This window comes from Pristis pectinata, chromosome 8 (genome assembly GCF_009764475.1).
Source record: "Pristis pectinata isolate sPriPec2 chromosome 8, sPriPec2.1.pri, whole genome shotgun sequence".
Taxonomy (NCBI): Eukaryota; Metazoa; Chordata; class Chondrichthyes; order Rhinopristiformes; family Pristidae; genus Pristis; species Pristis pectinata.
The window spans coordinates 66,587,725-66,609,636 of record NC_067412.1 but is presented as its reverse complement, the minus strand read 5'-3'; the positions used below and the strand labels follow the sequence as shown (position 1 = coordinate 66,609,636).

General features: G+C 38.0%; 1 protein-coding gene across 6 annotated transcripts; it reads right to left on the bottom strand.

Moving 5' to 3' along the window:
• Positions 1-4,449: 4,449 nt before the first annotated feature.
• pla2g12a (phospholipase A2, group XIIA) lies at positions 4,450-21,798 on the bottom strand. Of its 6 annotated transcripts, XM_052021242.1 has the most exons (6): positions 14,200-14,392; positions 13,652-13,699; positions 12,261-12,837; positions 11,537-11,613; positions 8,186-8,351; positions 4,450-5,428 (listed from the first exon to the last, which is right to left on the bottom strand). In XM_052021242.1, the coding sequence occupies exons 3-6, from the start codon at positions 12,457-12,459 to the stop codon at positions 5,310-5,312; spliced, it is 561 nt and encodes a 186-aa protein (XP_051877202.1). In that variant the 5' UTR covers positions 12,460-12,837; positions 13,652-13,699; positions 14,200-14,392; the 3' UTR covers positions 4,450-5,309. The 6 variants fall into 6 exon arrangements, with proteins under 6 accessions (XP_051877202.1, XP_051877200.1, XP_051877203.1 ...); XM_052021240.1 differs by lacking the exons at positions 13,652-13,699; positions 14,200-14,392 and adding an exon at positions 21,736-21,798; XM_052021243.1 differs by lacking the exons at positions 13,652-13,699; positions 14,200-14,392 and adding an exon at positions 14,671-14,734.
• Between the last annotated feature and the right edge of the window lie 114 nt (positions 21,799-21,912).

The window sequence follows — 21,912 nt, the reverse complement described above, 5'->3', positions numbered from 1 at the left end:
TTATGCTGGACAAATCACAAGGCTTTGATGGAAAAGAAACTGTTCTCTTGTTTTGCAATTGTGTCTGAGGAATGGAAAATTGCAAGTATGGCATTATTTAAGTAGGAATGAGATGAGGAAACACTTTTCCAAACAGAGAGAGCACTGGGTCGATTGAAATTATCAAGATCGAAATCAATAGACTGAAGTAAGGATGTCAAAGGATAAGGTTCAGATTGATAATTGATATTGAGGTACAGATCACACACAATTTAATAGACTAAGGCTGGATGGTCTATTCCTATTCCTTTTGGCCAGATACATCACTGAATGGATGCACACTTAGTGCTGCTAAACTGTCATGACCTTGAATGTCAAGAAACCGCAATGGCTAATAGTTAAAGTTAGTGTTTCCTCTTGCTTTTTTTTAGTGAACCCAAGGATTTATTTTTAAATTCTTTTTTCTATTTCTGCATTATCCTGGAAGTGATGAATTATCTGTTGGATAATTTTAGGCCATTTAATATCTTAATGAATCCAGCCATTTTCTGAGCATTATTTTCTTTGATATCCTTGAAGTAAATTTAGGAGTTGATGCGAGTTACTTGGCTCAACGTCAAAATATGAAGTATAAACATTGTCCATTGACTATGTATGATTTGTCAAATTTCATAACAATGACAAATTATGAAATATGTAACTGGACAAAACAACACGTACACTTATTGTTGTTACTACGTAGTTAAGAGGAATGCAGAAAAGGAAACAGATCCCATCCTTCAACAAGGCCTCAGGTGTCCCACATTTCTTGTTGATTTACACTTGTATTCCATTTCCCCTTCCCTGCTCATCCATATTTTGGCTACCCTTTGCTAGTTTCTAAAACTATCCCAGTTCACAGGTTTACTGTTTATCTTGGGAACATCATTTTTTATATATAACTACAACATTCCTTAACCTCTAATTATCCTCAGATGGATCACTTTTAATGAGAATGAGGAGAGTTTAAAAATCAGAATAGGATGATGGAGTGAAATTAGAATAAGTCAGCAAGAAATACTAGATTTTAAGAGCTTTTTTGAGTAAAAAGGAAGATAGTAGGGAACATAGATTTCCATCTTAGAAGCTGATACAGCAGAAATGATGGAGAGCAGAAAATAACTATCACTGTTAACCGAACGATGAAACATTTGCATTCTGGCAACAGATCTTTCAATCTGATTTTCAAATTATCCTGGATAACTCATCAATCACATCTTGATGGTTTATTTGAGACCATAGTTTTGGGGTTCAGTTTCACTCTGGAACTCTGAAATTATCATTTTATGAGTACACTTCCCTAAAGTGTGCCTTATCATGAGATTACTGTTTAGTTGTCTCATTCCATGAGACAATGTTTAAATTAGTCCGCGCCTGATAGGTTCTAAGAAATATTGCTTCCAGGAAAGTGTCTCAAATACATTCTTTGAATTCACCCTCCAAACTACTTTTGCCAATTTGGTTTGTCAAGTCTACATGATTAAAATTTCCCATAATATGGCATCATCTTTCTTACAAGCTCCATTTATTTCATAAGTAATATTCTATTTCAGTATTATAGCTCCTGCTGAGGGTGGAGGATCCTAAAACCATCCCAAAGGGTTTTTTTTAATACATGTTTTCTTGTACCTCCATCCATACTAATTCCACTTTCTGATCTTTGTAGTTAAGACTATTCTTCACCACTGTCCTTGCATGGAAGGTTATCATAGCTATATTAATTCTTTCATTCAACTTCCCAGCACTTTTCCATCTTATCTGTCCTTTCATCAGGTCAAATATCCTAGCATAATTAGTTCCCAGCCTTAGTCACTGTGTACCTATATTATAGCTATTAAATCAAACCAGATCTCTGATAATATTTCACCATTTTCCATTCATTTTTCACTAATATGCTAACTCAGTGGCACTGTCCCTCCCATCACAAACTGCTCATCATTACCTTCGTCAAGAAAGAACAGTAAATCAACATCAGCATATAATCACTGAATTTTTAGCACCTGTAACCTCTTTCCAGATGTCTGTAGTCATTACTTATCTCAACAGGTACCATTGCAAAGAGGCCCTGAGTGAAACTTCAGTAGGTATTTCATGTATTGGAAAAATAGAACACAATTTTAAGGCAAATATTTTCTACAAAGATAGGCAAATTGCAACTCTTGGTTGACTTTAAACTGAAATTAGTTAAAAGTGGAGCCCTATAGAGGAAAAAAGTGTATGCATGTCTTTAGCAGGAAAGTCTGAGGTTGCAATATTTTTTTTAGTACCATAGAGCTCACCATCGAAAAACCACTGTACATTAGCTCAACAAATTACATTTTAACAGGCTAATTAGAAAAACTGTATTCAGTTGCATGTAAATTTATGAAAAGGTAATAAAATAGTGCAAACTCTGCATATTTCAACTCAAGTCACCATCAAAATCATTGAATTAGGACATTGAACCATCTGCACAAGTGTAAAGTTTCCATGACTCTTGTCAGTAAGGAGGCAATTCTCGCAGTGTTATTACCAACAGACATTCCTCACACAGTAATGCTGATTAATTGGTAATTTACTTCATTGATAAATTCTGCTGCATTAATTAGTAGCTCATGTATTTGTTTACAATAATCAGCAATTACACTTCCAAATAACTATAAAAGTAAAATATAATGCATGGAGGAGATTCTCCATGGTTCAAGCAGCATTTGTAGAAAAAGAGTTAGTATGTCAGATGTAAAATAAAAAGTGTGTAGGTATACTCAGCAGGTCAGGCGGCATTTGTGGAGATTGAGGTGAATGGCTTTTCATCTGAATCTGGAAAAGTTAGAAATAAAACAAAAAAAAATTAAATTGCAGCAAAAATTAAGGGGTGGAGTGGCATTGGGGGAGAGGTGGTGAAACATGGAAGGGTGGAGACCAAGCAAGATTGAATATCAAAAGCAGTGGTAGTTATTGCACCCAGGCATTTAAAGGGAATCCAGTGGAGAGGTAGTAGAGGCATTACTGTACATATCTAATAATTCATTAGCAAAATGTGTGATTCTGAGGACTGGTGGATAGCTAGGGAGATTCTGGGGAATTGTAGATTTGTCAGATTAATATCAATGGTAAAGAAGATTAATAGAAATATTTATTAAAATTGAGAGTGGATGATTATTTAGAAATGATAAGTATAATAATGAAGTTAACACAAATTTCAAAAGGGGAAATTTTGTTTCACCATCCTTACTGAATTTTTTGATGAGGTAATAAAAAGACAATATTAATGTAGTAGATGTAAATTTTCAAAAGGTCTTCAATAAGGTAATCCATCACAGACCAATGAATAAAGACAGAGAATGAGGAGTTAATCTGGGTGTCCTGGAGCATGATTCACAAAAGGTCAGTAATCAGTTACAGCAAGTAATTAAGAAAGTTAACAGAATGTTATTATTGCATTAGTTATTATTGATTCAGTTATAAATGATTATCTAGAATACTCTGTACAGTATTAGTCTCATGAGAGGATGTCAATGCAATTTAAAGTTTAGAGGTTTACTTATCTGATATCTACAATGGGCAGTTTGTCTTACAAGGCAAGGTTGCATAGGCTAGGCTTTTATCTACAGGAGTTCAGAAGACTGAGAGGCAACTTGATCGAAATATAAAATCTTAAGGAATCTTGACAGGGTGGAAGGGGGATTGGAAGATGAGTCTATTGGTGACATCACTTCACAGGTCTCCGAAATTACAGACGCTTATCTGTTGAAGGTGGAGGCTAGTGTCGAGGAACATTTCAGATTGCTGACCTTTCAAGAAGTTAATGGATGTTACCAAAGGCCTCAAATCGCAATCCAGAGATCAGTTTTACTGCCATCCTGGCAGCTACGAATTTAATTTCAGTTAATAACCTTAAATTCAAAAATGATTATCACAGTATTACCAGAACATCTTAAAATTCCCTTCTCGTTTATTAATGTTTCCTTCCTTCAGGGAGGAAATCTATGTGGTCTGCCCTATAACATAGTTCCTGACGCCCGACTCTGATGTGGCCTAGCAAGATACTCTGTTTCGGGGGAACATTGAGATGGATGATGAATGCAATGCTCACATCCTGAAAAATGAATAAGTAAAATACTAATGAAGAATGATGGACCTTAAACATTAGTTGCTTCTCTCTCCACAAATACTGCCTGACTTTCCAAATAAACAACAACTAGTGAAATAGTTTAGGACATTCTCAAAATGTGAAAGATACTGTATATATATATATATATATAAAAAAAACTTTCATCTTAAATTAGAAATAAAATTGCAGCAAAGAAGAAGAAATCTGGATTTCCCTGTCTTTCAAAAAGGGAACTAGAAATTACAATTACAATTTAGAAGCATAGAATATAGAAATTCTTTGAAATGGTCATTACAACCCTGCACTGGACATGTTAACATATTAAATTCAGTAATCGGTTCATTCGAAATGCATTTTTCTCTCCATTTTATTGCTCACCAGCTATCACACAATGATGAGGACTGGTTGCCAATGTCAGTTCTCCCGAGTGACAATATTCATGTCTCAACTTAGCATTCCACAATTCTCATAATACAATGAGAATAGTTTCTAGCCAGTACAATCAGGTCAACCACTTTAAACCAAACCTCAGCTCTGTATCTTTGTCCACAGTTGCTGCCTGACATGTTGAGTGTTTATAGGTTCCGATTTCTAGCATTCACAGAAACAAGCTGCTTATGTTAGTAGTAGGCTTGAGAATGTGGGTCTAATTACATGATGCAAGGCATATTTAGTTCAGATTAAATTAATCCTGATTTCAGTTCCCATTTAAAATGAAATTCATTTGTAATTCTGCAACTGATTTTAAGATCGCCAAAGCCCAGAATCATTTTCAAATTGGTCATGTGGCAATGTCATGCAATAACCTGCCAATAGGTGGTGTATGAGACTGGTTTCTTAATTTGGTTTTTGGATTTTTCCTCTTCATATTGGAGGAGGATTAAAAGAACTTCATCATCTTTTAATGGCTCCATTTAAGAGAAGATTAAATTCAATGCAAGACCATGAATCTGCAATATGCAGGGCATTCGGACTAAGGTGTATATCTGGTGTAGTAACTTGTAATAATTCAAATTTTAAATTATGTAAACATTTCACAGGAAAAACAATGAACATTGTTTTTAAGATTGTCACGCAATAAAATCTGTTATCATAAATCTGACATAATTAAAGTTCTCCTGAGAAAATATGACATTTTCAAATTAATTGAGCACAGTCGGTTGTTATTTAAAAGATTTGTTTTTTCTCAATCTTCACATCAGAGGTCGATTTTTTCTTCATAAGCGCACATGCACGAGGCCCTCTGACTGTCTAGGTAGGGTTTGCATCCCAAATGCATAACTGCATTGAAAAGCAATTCTACAGCATTCTCACAAGCTATGTAAAAAGAGAAAAATATAATTAGGTTTGTTCCTTGGAAAAAGAAACTAGAATTATTGAGAAAACTTACGTGAACTTTGAACTTTTACTTTCATTATATGGATGGATATTTAAATAATTATATCCAGTTACTGGTTACACAAAGTTTTCATGTGGACAAAATAGGGCTCTCTATGAGATCTTTTTCTTAAAAAAACGAACAACTGCTATGCTGGAAGCATAATAGCACAACTTCCCAACGCATCAGAAAATGAACATAAAAGGCAGGAATTAGTGTTAAAGCTCCTCGAGCCTGCTGATATTTGACAAGATCATGACTGATTAGATCTTTCCTGCCTGATCTCCTTAACTCATGATTCCCTCTGGTTTAACAAAGCACTCAAAAAAATGTACCAGGCAAACTAATGGGTCTAAAGACCGACCAAGTCTCCTGGACCTGTATTCCAAGTCCCTGTCCCTGTAGAGATATTGGATGCATTGTTTGTAAACTACAAAAATTCTCTGAATTCTGGACAAGTCCCAGAGGATTGGAAAATCACAAATCTAAGGCCACTATTCAAGAGAGAGAAACAGAAAGCGTTAAAGTAAAGGCATCTGTCATTAGGAAAATGTTGGAATCCATTATTAATGAGATAATAACCAGACATTTAGAAAATTATCAATCAAGCAGAGCCAACATCATTTTAAGAGAGAGGGAAATAGTGTTTGACAAATTTCCTAGTATTCTTTGAGGATGTAACAAACAGGGTGGATAAGGGACAAATCAGTGGATGTAAAATAGATAAAATTGGTAAGCCAGAAGACATTTAGTAAGGTGCCACATAAAATGGTACTATAAAAGGCAAGGATGCATAGGGTTAGGTATATATTGGTATATTGGTTGGCTAACCAACAGAAAACAGAGTAAGCATAATGGAGTCATTTTCATATCGGCTATCAGTAACTAGTAGGTCTTCTCAGGGATCAGTGCTGGGGCATCATCCATTAATAATCTATAATAATGACTTAAATGAAGGGACTGGGTTTACTGCAGCCAAAGACAGGTTGGTTTGCAAGTTGAGAGGAGAAACCATCATAATCAAGTTCCACTCTGGTAAAAATCAATTTTCAAAGTAGTAATAACACTCAAAAATTGAAATTTTGCACTGTTTTCTAAGACCCTTAATGCTCTTGTGGTCACATTTAACAAGTTCACAATTAAACAATGAGCACTGAAGATTGTGTATTGATTCCTCGAACATCATTCAAAACTGATCATTACTATTTGTGATACTTTGCCATTAGCAAATTGGCTGGCCGGTTTAAGTTTCATAGAAGAAGATATTAAGCAATGGACTATGGAGTCCAACAACAAAGCTTCTCACAGGTTGATTATTTATCCATGAGGCAAGATGTTCGAACATCCACAGTAAATGCCTTTCTGCCCAGCAATTAGGCTCCACTGTTTCAGTGACTCTGATCTCACTCCATCCACAACAATTCTTTTACCTGCCTCAACCTCACCAACTGTCTCTGCACAAACATTTTCCAGGGTCCTTTTTCTGGTACCTCCGATCTTCTCCTATCCAACCCGCTCCCAAAACATTCTTGGCCTCCCTCTGATCTCCTCCTTGCCCAGTATAATCATCTCAAACTTCCATCAGCTTTAATCTCCAATCCACATCCACAATCACCTCAACCTCTCACCCCAACTGTGATCTTTTCTCAATCTTTTGATCTCCTCCACCACAATTTATCAATCATCATCTCCTTTCCTATCCCTGATCTCTCCTCTCTACAATGGTGAGAGATTGTGAAAAAAAGGCCAAATGCACAGTTACTGTGAATGCTTGTGCAAGGCTCAGAAATGGCAATTCCAACACAATTATTATATAGGTCCTTCATACTCTTGCATTAAAGTCTTGCCAATTTGTTACAAGAAAACTCAAGGTGAAAATTTTCTAGCTTATGACCTTATCATCTACACAACAACTTTGCAATACAAAAGCACAGCACTCTGAAGGATGGAACTTCAAACTGCTGAAGACTCCCCAGAAGGATCTCCTGCCCAATAATACATTACACATTTTGTGTTACAATAGGTAACTGCTCAAAATCGCCACATTGGATGTCTTGGCTGGAAAAGACCATTGTGACAACACTGTTCAGATTAGAGCATGCTTTGAATCCAGTTCAATTTTTCAAAGTAAGAGATTCAACCACTGTCCCCAATGCAAAGAAAAGTTCAAAGGAGGATTGTTAACCTAGTAAATGATCATTTTGAGACTGATATCAGGAATTTTTTCTTCACATAAACAGTATATTTAAACTCTCTGACAAGGTGACAGAGCCCAAAACCATGGAGTAAATTAAGAAACAACAGCATGACATCAGCATGTTAGAATCTCCCAGAATGGATGGTTAGGTGGATAAAGCCAAGTCAAATTGTTTTCTTTCTTATTTCTATTTCATGATACACTGAACATATCGGTCTTCAGCATCTGCTATTGAACAGAACCAGGATTGCTTTAGATCTTGGATGTCAATTCTCACGTTAGTACACGTAGTATGAACATGGAATGTTCAGCTTAAGTCAGGTTGTTTACTGCACTGGATGGAGGCAGGGAACAGACAAATGATTATTCCACAAAATTGTGGCTATTGCTCTAACGTACAGCACCCTGTCGTTACATCCTCATGGAAAATGTCAATGCTTCATGAGCAGTAACAAATTACAGCTGAATGCAATGAACGGGAGATGTTACGAACACTTACCTTGTACAGTTGCATCCATTCCTAATGTTTTCTGTACATTTCTGCAAATTACGGAAAGGCAGTACTGAAATATCTCATCACAGTCCTGTTTAGTATTACCGCAAGTATCATAACAACGATCATGTTGATTGCAGCACTTTGTCATGGAAGGAATTCCCACATCTAACTATTCACAAAAATATGCATAAATATTAGAAATGCAATATCTTCAAGAACTGGGTTCTAGTCATGATAAAATCTGCATTCAATACTAAAAGTCTGCAAGTGTTGGTGTTAATGTTTTGCTACTTTCAAAAGCCATTTGTAGGAATTGCTTAATGGCTACTAGCACTGGTCACTGGAGAGTTACTGTGGGCAAATTTAGATTCAATTTTTAGTTTTGGTTTATTCAACCAACTGTTGCTTTTAAAGAGGTTCCCAGCTACTCCATTCCTTTGTCTAAGGGAGTGCACCTCCAAGAAGTTTGTGATGTGATGTGTTTTGGGAGGACCAACAAGACCAGGACATGCACAATGAATGGTAGAGCCCCTAGGGAGTATTGAGGAACAAAGGGACATTGGTGTACAAGTCCAAGGATTCCTGAAAGTGGCAGTAAAGGTTGATACAGTGATTAGGAAGGCAAGTATCCTGAATGCCCTCATTAGCCAGGGCACAGTATAAGAGCACAAAGGCTATGGTACAACTTTATAAACCATTGATTCAGCCACAGCTGGAGCAGAGTAAGTAGTTCCAGTCACCATATTATACGAAGGACGTGATTGGCGTGGGTGGAGAGGAGATTCATCAATATTTTGTCTGGGCTGAAACATTTCAGTTGTGAAGAGAGATTGGATAAATTGGGTTTTCCTTGGAGCAGAGAAGACTGGGGGAGACCTCACTGAGGTAAACAAAATAATGTGTGGCATAGATAGGGTAGATGGTAAGAAATTTTTCTCCACAGCAGAGGCATCTAAAACCAAAGGACATGCATTTATGGCAAGGGATTAGAAGGTTTAGAGGGGATGCAAGAAAGAACTTTTTCACCCATATGGTGGTTGAAATGAACTGTGTAAGGGTGGACGAGGCAGAAGACTCTCAGATTTCAAGATTTGTGTATTTAGACAGGCACTCGAATCACCAGGCATAGAAGGCAATGGGCCACCTGCTGGAAAATGGGATTAGTATAGATGGGTATTTGATGGTCAGCATGGATGTGATGGACCATAGGACAACTCTATGACTCCATGGCTTTAAGTGGAGCTAGAATAAAGAAACTGGATTGAACGCTGTAACTAAAGCACCTTGAGTGGGAAGACCAAAGATAAGAATCCTTTCCACAACAGAGGGAGGGACATAACAATTTATCACAGAGTTACAAGGTATAAAACCAGTTGGACAACCAGAAAAAGGACAGACATAACAGCCTATGTAAATTATGTTGGATACCTAAAACTGTAGCTGAGAGAGAGAGTAATAATTAATATTAGCATTTGCTGCCCAAACTGAAGTTAAAATCTAATGCAGAAACCAATAGAAGAAATCCAAAGTCTTCGTCACCATTATGTTATGTGCCTGTTAGGAATTAATTAGATTACTGGAAAAAGAATGGAAGCATTTATCATTATCACAATAATCCAATCTAAATGATAGAAAGTAACAGGTGAATGGATCACACAAAGGGGCGAAGATAATTGATGCAAAGAGGTATGTGGCAATTTTTTCGCTTCCCTTCCTCACTGGAGCTGCTTGTTGGAGTCAAGTTCCATGGACACCAGCTATCATTCAGCATGTCTCTCAAGTGGTAATTTTTCGTGTACTAACCCACCCACAGCTATTCAATCATAGGGAGAATGCCCAAGCTCAAATTATATTCTCTCCCTTTTCATGAAGATACTACATTAGCAATCAGGAAAGGGAAGCCGAGCTGATCATATTCCAGAAGCTACAGATTCAAATGTATCAAAACCAAAAGCTTATGAACAAATTTGGGGTTTTCCAATATTCATGGCTCAAGATAATGGCCTGTTATTTAAAAATGTATTAAGAGAACTTCCTATAATGAATCAGTTAAGGATATGCTACACATGCTTTATTGGTATCCTTTACTTAAGTGTTCCATTAATTCTTTACCTACAGGTTATCTGCGGTACTATTTTTTTCTCTTTTTCCTCCCCATGTCAGGGATTGGGTGTATGGGGCAAATAGACACCCTCTTTGGTCATCATCTAAAAGATGTTGTAACCAGCTGTTTGGCTCTTTCCCCAATTCCTTATTGTTTAGTGTGAGGAAAGAAATTGCCTAGATAATCTGACCAAACCTTTGAACTTCCTCCTTAACAATAATCTACATTTATAAAGCATCTTTAACAATAAAAAATAGCCAAGATGCACGTCATGGGAGAGAATGGGAGTCAACTGGAATGGAAGAACTTGAAGAGCTATCTAAAAACAAAGAAATATACATTTGAGAAGATTTATAGAAGTTCAGGAAATTAGCAAGAAAAATTGATTTATTTACCCCATACCAAAGAGGACCAAGACAATTAAAAAATTATATCACCACGTGAAGAATAAGGTAAGTGGGGATAGCGCTATCTGGAACTAATGGACAGCAGTGCATGAACTAGGACTAGAGAAGGTAAGTGCGAGGTTACAGAATTTACAGATAAGCAGAGCTTGAAATATGACACAGAAAGAAAACATGGACCCAGCAGAACTAAGTAGCAACAATGGAAAAGGTGAAACAGACTTGAGTGTTAGTTTTGTGGGCTGTTTGGGACATAATAAAGCAAGATTTGACTTAAGAAAGGTAGCAAGTACAAGAAATTTGATAAAAATGATGTGTTGCTTGGTCTGAGATAAACTGCCATTTTCATTCAGTCACACTATTAAAAATGCAAAATCATTTTAACTTCAATCTTTTGGTGGGCAACTCAAAAGCTTATATTACAACAGAAGGAAGAAACTGGAAATTTCAATTTACTTTTACTTCTGCTATCTCAAAATGAAAAGATAAATGTGATTTTATTTCCCTTCCTGTAAATCATATAGTGCACTTTCTCCACATTTAGTATGTGTAATAAATGGTGACTGCTAGTAATACTGAGCAACAAGGACTCAGGAGACAAATGAAAATCGCAACCTTGAATTTCAGTAAAATTAAACATCATATTGATCTTTATATTTTAATGCAATAGGGATAAAACTGTATAAAGAATATTGTTTATGCAGTTTTACAATGAGCTTATATGTCAGAGGCAAAACAAACATCTCCATCTGTTCCACAAATTTATATAGTTTATGAAGCTACTATAGCAATACTTTTAATATTACTGAGCTGAAATGAACTTGGTAAGAATACAACATTCCTTACGTGAACTCCAAACATAGGAGAGCCACATCCATTGGGTGGAGGAGGCTTATAACCATAACGAGGAACTGGCTTGGATCCTGAAAAAGATGTTTATAGTCATCAAATCATTTCCAGCCATTATCAAAAATACTAATGTCACTAGTTGGACAAAACTGAAAAAAATGAAGGAAGGAAAAAAAGCTCCCAAATGGTCCTCTGCTATGATTTTATGATTTGTTCCATATCCATGTTCCCATAATTAGAGACCAGATGATACAATTAAAAATTTAATATTATATTGTGATATGAGAAAGTACAAGATAACAATTAAACAAAATACAAGGCCCACATCGAACAAAATATAGAACAAAACAACCTACGGCATAGAATCCAAGTTCACAGGACACTACTTAGATCAACAGAAAGGTGCCCTTGTTCATCAGGTGAGAATACTTTTGAGCTTAATTTTGTTACTGTGCAAAGACAAATTATTTGTTGACATTCACTAACTAAAGTCATGAAATGTGACACTTAAATGATGTCACAAGAAACGATGTCATATATTCAATAAATTGTTCCAAGTCATCAACTTGGACACAAGGGAATAAAAGTATATTTTGGGAAGAATGCAGAGAAAGAAATATTACACATGGGAGGACACTAATCCAAATAAGCCATATTTTAACCTTAAAAATACGTATGCATTTACTGAATAGCAAAGTTAATTACTGAGCATTTTACTCACCATCACTGCATTTGTACTTGCAGAGCCCATCCTCCCCACCAAGTAAATCCAGTGCTGCATTCAGATATGTGTCAATCTTATGAATTCCATTCCGAATTGTTTTCAGTTTTCCCCGCCAATCTTTGAAGTCTGTATCTTCTGAATGGCACCCACAACTCCTCAAAATAATTCCCACAAAAATACAGATCGGCAAACGCATGCTCAAAATTATTCTACTGAATATTTTTTCCACTTTAGCTTTTCAGCTAAAATGCACAAAGCTTTCTGCTGTGTCTTTCTTTACAGATCAATTCAAAACTATTGTTATTGAACTAGAAGAGAGGTCCAAATCAAAAGCATTTGTTGGCACTGCATAGCAAAAGTGAAGCGAGTGACGGGGTAAACTGGCTCACTCTGACTTCAGTTAAGCTATTAAACTTTTGACTATTCCTTAAATTTTAGAATGCTGTTTGCATATTTGTATTGGTTCGATAACTCCTTTAGTGCTGTCAAAGTGTACGAACATCACTGCTGGCCACATGGATGAGAATAGCAAGTCATGTTGGATGAAGGGTCACATCTGCCATAATCTTCTGAACTAGAAATGGGGAAGAAAAACAAATCTGAGTGTAAGTGTAACAAAAAAAAATGTGTGCAGGATATATTCTCCTAAATCCATAGTATTCCAAATTGATCTAGGCTTCAGAAAACTATAACTAGTCTTTAGGTTTTTTTTATGCGACCACTACTGTCTAGAGTAAAAAAAATCAGATCTATCCTTTCTTGGTTAGGACATAAATTTTACAGCAATTACATACAATCTTTCAATTAACACACAGCAATGATATATCTAGACATGCTAACTATATGGTTTTGGACTAAACAGTATCTTTTCCCCCCCCAAATGTCTAGAAACTTCTACAAAGCCAGACATTAGATGTTTCAAGATTCAAAGCCAGTTATCCACTCCACCTAACATAATATTAAAATGTACAATTATATATTAAAAAGTTCAAGTGGACCACAATACATGATTCCACTCCGTCCCAGTCTGCACCATGTTCAAGGATAGTTGTCCTGTTACATTTTCAGTTATCCAACATATAAGCAAGCAGTAAAACAATAAATAAACATTCCAATTTCCATCTGGTCTATTCTGCCTTTCCTTTCTCTATTCTTTTGCACACCCACAATCTAGATTACTATACCTAAATTCATAGGCTTTGCTACACCTCACCCCATTTTATAATTACTCTTTAAAACCTTTTTTTTGACACAACTCCCTATTTTTTTCTAGCATGGTATCCAATTGGGAAACACCTTAGCATCTTTCAATGTGTTGAAGACAACCCAACTCCTTATTATAGAGTCACATCATCATACAGCACAAAAACAAAATGTTGTGAGAGTACCTATCTCCACCACTCCCTCAGTTGGTGTGCTCTGTATTCTCTTGTTCTCTGGCTTTCAAAGAAAACACAAGGGTTCAGTAGGAAAAGTCAGGAGATGGGTTAAAGCCTGGAGCACGTAACCTAACCTGACATTTGTGTAGTACTGAGAGAGCTCTGTACTACTGGAATTATCATCTTTCAGAAAAGATAATAATCCAAGAGGTATATCTCGAATGGATATACAAGATCATAACAGAAAGGAGTTAGGGATTTTATCGCTTAACCCACACCCAATATCAACTTATTCTTACTCTTTGAGTGTTTGTGGGATGATGCTGTTGTATTTCCTACAACTGTGAATACACATTAAAATGTACTTCACTGTCTTTTGGGGCGTCCGAGATCATAAAAAGGCCCGTATAAATACGATTTTTAAAAAATCCTATATCTCCACCACATTTGCAACGTTAAGACAATGTTTGAAGGCAGGAATATGATCCCAGATTTCAATAATTACAAACATCCAATATTTAAGATTGCATGAGAGCTCAATAAGTTAGCAATCTAACATGCTCAAGATCGACATAAACATTGCTCCTCCTCTCTCATCGCTAAAGGACGCCGTCCGAGAAACATCAAGGTTTAAAATATTAAGTGTCTGTGCGAGGCTACAGGCAAGTCGGACAACGCTTCGACATAGGGCGAACACAAAGCGGATTGAAGTGAATGCAGAATCTGTGTCCCCCGAGCTCTGCAGGGAGGCTCCTTAACCGGGTTTTTACCTGCATTTCCCGAACATGACACCTTGTGTTGACGTGGCCGGCAACGCTATACCCATCTCTACGCACTGCCCTCACCAGGTACACTGCCCCCTGTTGCGGATGACAAAGACACACACACACTGCATCTCAAGGAATGCCATTGCTCCTTTGGTGAAGCGTCATTCACATCCTTCTTACAAAGGTGCCGGCCACGTTACCACTGAAGCAAACCGATGATTAATATGAGGGGAGGAGTAAAACAGAAGATGCTGCAAATACCTCAGCGCTTCCAGCATTTTCTGTTGATATTTCAGATTTCCAGCATCTACAGTTTTGTTCTTCTCCATATTACATTTCCATATTATATTGCATCCAATTCTGATGCAAGGCCAACTGTTCTCATGAAAGGTCATTACAACATGGGAAGTAAGTGCACGAGTGAGCCATCCAGCCCCTCAAGCCGACTCTACCATTCATCAAGATGGCTGCTCATCTTCAGTGCAGGAAAATGGTGCTGCCTCCATATCCCTTTACTATAAATGAACTCATGATTAAGCTAAAGAGCTTTCTGAGGCACAAAATTTCAAAAAATTATCACTCTCTGTGTGATGAAATCTCTCCCAATCTCAGTAATAAACAGTTTGCAATTATTCTGAGACTGTGATCCCTGGTTCTAGACTCCTCATGCTGGGGAAAGATTCTCCCTGTCCAGTCTTAGAATATTGAACAGTACAGCACAGTACAGGCCCTTTGGCCCATGATGTTGTGCCGACCTATGTAAACCTTATCCACATTCTATCTATCCCCCGCTCTCTACTTCACCTCACATAACCCTCTATTTTTCTTTCATCCATGTGCTGACCTAAGTCTCTTAAATGACCCTATCGTATCAGCCCCTACCACACCTCCCCAGCCCACCCCCCCACTCCCCCACCACCCCCCCCCCCCCCGGCAGTGCTTTCCAGGCACCCACCACTTTCTGTGTAAAAAAAACCTACCTCTGACATCCCCCCCGAACTTTCCTCCATGCACCTTAAACGGTTGACCTCTAGTATTTGCCATTACCACCCTGGGGAAAAGATGCTGGCTGTCCACTCTGCCTATGCCTCTCATAATCTTATATACCTCTATCAAGTCTCCTCTCATCCTTCATCTCTACAAGGAGAAAATCACTAACTTGCTCAGGCTCTCCCCATAAGACATGTTCTCTAATCCAGGCAGCATTCTTGTAAATCTCCTCTGCACCCTCTCCAAAGTTTCCACATCCTTCCTATAGTGTGGCAACCAGAACTGAACACAATATTCCAGATGTGGTCTAACCAGGGTCTTATAGAGCTGCAACATTACCTCTCTGCTCTTGAACTCAATCCCCTGGCTAATAAAGGCCCACACACCATATACCTTTTTAACCACGCTATCAACTTGCGCAGCAGCTTTGAGGGATCTATGTACTAGAACTCTAAGATCTCTCTTTTCCTCCACACCACTAAAAATCCTGTCATTAACCATGTACTCTGCCTTCGTTAGATCTTCCAAAGTGTATCACTTCACACTTCTCCAGATTGAACTCCATCTGCCACTTCTCTGCCCAGCTCTGCATCCTGTCAATATCCTGTTGCAACCTACAACAACCTTCTGCACTATCTACTACACCACCAACCTTCGTGTCATCTGCAAACTTACCAGCCCAGCCTTCCACTTCTTCATCCAAATCATTTATAAAAATCACAAAGAGCAGGGGTCCCAGAACAGGCCCCTGAAGAACACCACTAGTCACTGACCTCCAGGTCGAATACTCCCCTTCAACAACCACCCTCTACTTTCTGTGGGCAAGCCAATTCCAAATCCACTCAGCCAATTTTCCATGGATCCCATACCTCATGGCCTTCTGGATGAGCCTACCATGGGGAACCTTGTCAAATGCCTTGCTAAAATCCATATATACCACATCCACCACTCTACCTTCATCAATCTATCTTGTCACTTCCTTGAAAAACTCTATTAGTTTTGTGAGGTACGACCTGCCCTTCACAAAGCCATGCTGACTATCTCTTATAAGACTATGCATCTCCAAATGCTCTTAAATCTTGTCCCCAAGTATCCTCTCCAATAGCTTGCCCACCACTGATGTAAGACTAACAGGTCTATAATTCCCAGGATTACCTCTTTTACCTTTCTTGAATCTCCTCTCATTCTTCTCGACTCTAGAGGATACATGCCTAATCTATAATACGGCAAACCTGCCATCCCTGGAATTCGTCTCATGAAACATCACTGCCCTTCCTCTACAGTAAGTACATCCTTTCTTAGGTAAGAAGACCAAAACATTTCACAATACTACACAGGTTCTATACAATTCCTTACTTTTGTATTCAAATTTTCTTGTAATACCATCTAGGCCCCTTTAAACAGCAAGAGTTGCCAATCTCTCACCATTTAAAAAATACTTGTTTTTCTGATTTGTGCACCAAAGTGGGTGACCTTACATTTTTCTAGTATATGTCCTTGCCCACTCACTCAACTTGTTTAGATCCCCTATAAGATTTCCCCTATGTCACTTAGATTAATAACATTAGAAAACGTGGACATTTGGTCCTCTCAGCCAAATCATTGATATAGATTGTGAAATAGCTGAGGCCCAAAAATCAATCCTTGTGGTATCTCACTAGACACAGCCTGCCAATCTGAAAAGGATCCATTTAGTCCACTCCTTGCTTTCTGTCAAATAACCAATTATCAACCCACATCATTATGTTCAAACCTTGCTGACCAACCTCTTGTAATTACCTTAAATAAAGTCTTTCTAAAATCTAGATACTGTACACTACACCCACTGGTTCCTCTTTATCTATTCTACTTCTCATATCAAAGAATTCCAGTGGATTAGTTAGACATAATTTTCCTTTTATAATTCCATGCTGACTCTATCAGCTCTATAAAAGGCCTTTCAGCCGACTGAGTCCATGCAGATCACTAAGCATTCACCCACATGGTTATATCTTTCATTATACATCTCTGCATTTACCCTTCTACTGACATTAGGCTAACAGGTCAATAGTTCCACATTTTCTCTTTATCTACTTTCTTAAATAATGGGTTACATTGCAACTCTCCAATCTGCAGGAATAATTCTATAGAATTTTGGAAAATAATAACCAGAGTATTCACTATCTCTATAGCTACCTCTTTCAAGTCACTAGGAAGTAAATGATTGCATCCTTCGAATTCATCAGCTTTCAAGTTCAACAACTTCAATAGTACTATTTTTTGACTAACAGTTATTTCCTTCACTTTCCCTCTCCCCTCATACCTTGATCATTCAGATTGAACTACATCATTTTCAATCAATGCAAAATTTTATCATATGTCACTCTTTTCTAAATGTCTCTTTACAATGAGATTATCAATCAACCCTTTCTCATTGCACAAAGTAGTTTAAAATAGCTTTCTTAGTTGATTCCTCAATATATTGGTCTTGAAAACCATGTCATATACAATCCATGAATTTATCTTCTACCTTATTGCTGTTAATATGACTTGTCCAGTCTTTACATGAATAAAAGCCCCCTGTTCATGGTATTATCCATGTTCCACACATATCTAATTTCCAGATTTATGCCATGCTGAATGTTAACAGCTACTATTTGGTGACCTAAAATTAACTCCTATCAATGTTTTCTGCCCTTTGCTATTTTTTAGCTTGACCCAAAGTGATTCTAGTTCTACATCAAGATCTGCCAAGCTAAGAGCATTTTTTGCCAATGCATTGATCTCTTCCCTTATTTATAGCTTATACCACCCATTTCATTTTTTGCCTGTTCTTCCTAAATGTCTAATATTCATAAAACATCAGCTCCCAGCTTTGGTTACCTAATGGCAATTAGATCATATGGTTTAATTCCATTTGTGCCATAGGTTTTTGTGAATGCTGCAAGCATTTAGATATAGCATCTCTAATTTTGCCATTTTCAGTACATTAACCACATTTGCCTTTGGTTCTTCTACTTATTTTGTCTTCTATTTTTCTAGCTTCCACTTCCTGCTTTGTTTTCTCCTTTCTGAATTCCTCTTAAGGTTTCCAATCCCCTGCCAAACTACTTTAAACCCTCCCTAATAACACTTGTAAACACCTCCACACATTTGCCCCTCCCTGCAATGATGTCAGGCCTGGTTCTGTTGAAGTGCAATCCATCCAATTTGTACAGATCTCACCTGACCCACAAACGTTCCCAAAGCCTCAAATCTAAAGCCATCCCTCTTAAACATCTCTCCAGCTGCATTTTCATTTGCTTTATTCTTCTAGTTAGCATGTGGCAGTTGGGATGATCGTGAGATAACTATCTTTGAAGTCCTGCTTTTCAACCTCTTTTCTAGCTCTCCAAACTCAACCTGTTTCTACCTATGTTGTTGGGTACTGCTATCTAAGCACCATGGCCTCTGGCTGTTCACCCTTCATATCAGGATACTCTGCAGCTGTTCAGCAACATCCTTGATCCTGGCATCAAGGAGGGAACATACCATCAGCTTTAAACATTAACTCTGTTTTTCTTTTAACAAATGCTGCCTGACCTGATGAATAATGCTAGCATTTTTTGTTTTTATTTCGGATTTCCTGCATCTGCTTTCTTTTTGTTTTTCAGTGAATGCAAAGCCATTACAAAAGGATGGGACAGACAGTGTTTCTGTCAGACCAATGACTAACGTATTAAATCAAGCACAGGTTTTATCTCTGGGGGATCAAATTGAAAAAAATGACATGTCAAACTTGCATCTGAAAGGGAAACAGTTAAATTTGCTGGTTGATGGTATTTACCTATAGAACAAGTAGTAATTATGGCCATGAGTGAATCTCAATGTTACATAAATTAGTCTTTAGCAGTGAGGATATAAACAGATTAAATTCCTGAACAAGGACAGTGAGGAAGAAATATGGGTAACAAAGAACAAATACAACAAATAATAATATGGGTTCATTTGCTCCAGCATTCATCAGTTTTCTTCACTGCAAAACCAACAAACCAGTGGCAGCTACCCTCAATACTGAGTGCAGCCCTCCAATTTGTGCAAATGGTGTGTGGCCAAGTAGGTGCGCAGCTGGGAACCAAAAACCAGAGCACTGCTGGGATCAAAACCTGGAGACCAGAACGTGGCTGGGAACATGGGCAGGTGTGCCCAGACAGGGAATGCTGGGGTTAAAGGTTTATTGGGGGGTGAGATCAGAGGGTAGGGAGAAAACTCCTAAGAGATAGGAACCAGGGGCAGGGAAAACTATGGGAATAATGGGTCAAGGGAAAGGTCAATGGAAAATGAGCAGGGAGGAATGGACAAGAGCCCCTATGCCTGAGGCCACAAATGTGCACATTTATGTCTGGTGGATTATTCTGCTCTTAACATTTACTTGGTGGGATGCATTTTTAATTCCATATATTTTCCTGTTTTTTTAAATATAAAATGGATATCAATTTACTGTACAGACTATTTTAGTTACACAAGTTGCTCTATAAAACTACATAATTAAGGAGTAGCAGGCAAAAGATTAACTTAGTAGCTGATGTGGTTGTTTCTTTGTGAAAGTGACCTCTACTTAAAAAAATAATGTATCACTGGCCTGCAAGACAAGATTAAGAGCTATATATGGAACATGTTTGTGTCAACATTAAATTTCAACTCTTCTCAGAGATTTCTTTGTTGTCCCTGAGGGTAACTGGCTAATGAGGCCAATATAGGAGCTGCAAACTCTTCTACAGTTTGGGAAGGTGGTGGCTGAAGGTGAACAGACAACTAGTTTGTGAGACATGTTTATTCCACTGCTTTACACAGGGCATCTATGTGCTTCCAATGCAAGGCCTTGAGGTTCTCAATCCATCCCAAATGCTCTTTTTCCACACTGAACAATCATGGGTCAGGGGTTCACAGGAGCCAGTGGAGATGAGACTTTAATCACATCCTTGTATCTTTTCCTCTGTCAGCCTGATAATCTCTTCCCATGACAGGGCATTTGTTTCGGGAGTCTGATGTCAGGCATGTGAATGATTTGGCTGTCTCGATGTTGCTGACTTGAGTATGATAGGGTCTCAAAACTAGAAGACACTGACATTGGTTCACTTCTCCTTCAAGTGAATTTTGAAGATTTTGCAAAGAAGCATTGGTGGTAAATTTCCTGTGCCTGCAGATGTCTGCTGTAGGTAAATTTAATTAGGGTGTTTCACACCCCCTCCCAACTGATAGAATCAAAGCAACAAACAAGATGCTGGAGGAACTCCGCAGGTCGGGCAGCATTTGTGGAGGGAAATGGACAGTCAACATTTTGGGTCGAAACCTTTAATCTGGACTAGTGGCTGTGCTGCTCTCTGCATTTTTCCTGGAGTTGTCATGCAGTTAACATGTTCATTGTATCAGTGGCTGGTCAGATTCTACACTGTGATTCAGGGAACGGCTGTGTGTGTGGCCACCGAGGAGAAGAGGTTGAGGAGGACACTGGTGCTGACTTCTAAAGAAATGTAATTACTAGGTTCTGGAACTTGCCCCTGTGAGATGTGTTGACACAAATTGATACACTTGAGATCAGAAAAGCATGAAGAAGAGGTTTATGGCTTATGGTGATAATTGGGTAAAAAGCCCAAATACCTACATACATTTGTTAGCTTTGTTGAAGAGTCAAAATATTCAGCCTATGAGTAAGACGGCATGTTATCCTAGAATTAAAATAAGGTAGTGGAAAGTACATACTGGCTATTCAGTTGTGGGAGCATCATGCAATTGGTGGGCACATCTAATTTTATTGAAAGCAAGATTTATACTCAAATCCAGTTTATTTGCATGTTTGCTCTTGCAATAGGTTTGCTCTGGATCAATCTAATGGAAAGTTCCACAATGTTATTAGTGATTCTATTAAAATCAAAGTGTCTCAAATAAAACTGCAATGATATGCTCAAAAGGTCGCAAGAGTTTATCTTTTACAATATAGTACTGTAAAAACAAGCATGCAAGTGAACCGAAATAGAGCAAAAGTCTTGCTTTTAACAAAATTAGATGTAGTTATCTGTTCTGTGATGCCCTCACGACTGAGTTGCCACCGTATACTTCCTGTGCTTGAACAACAGCAAAGAACCAGCTCAGAAGCATGACATCTTCACCATTGTCTTTGCACTTTTATAGCTTTTCCATTGATTTCCCTGGCCTTCTTCGTTTGTTTTTGTTCAATCTGCTCTTCCCAACCTTCCCATCTCTCCCTCATTCACCCCACATCTCACTTTCTTTATCCCTTAAACTTGCAATCTCGTACTCTCAAGCTTTGTTTTTCTTTCCCTCCTACCACAACAGTAACAGAAATTCAACACGTACGGAGCCGGCACCAGAAATCCCACAACGTCACCGGCTTCTCCACCTCAAGAAACTACAATCATGGCTTCCGGGCCCTTCATCAGATGGACGCTACTAGATGACGAGCAACCACCTTGGCGGTTGTATGGAAAGTTTTTAAGAGCCATCCCGGTTAATAAATCGCACACAAAGCGAATA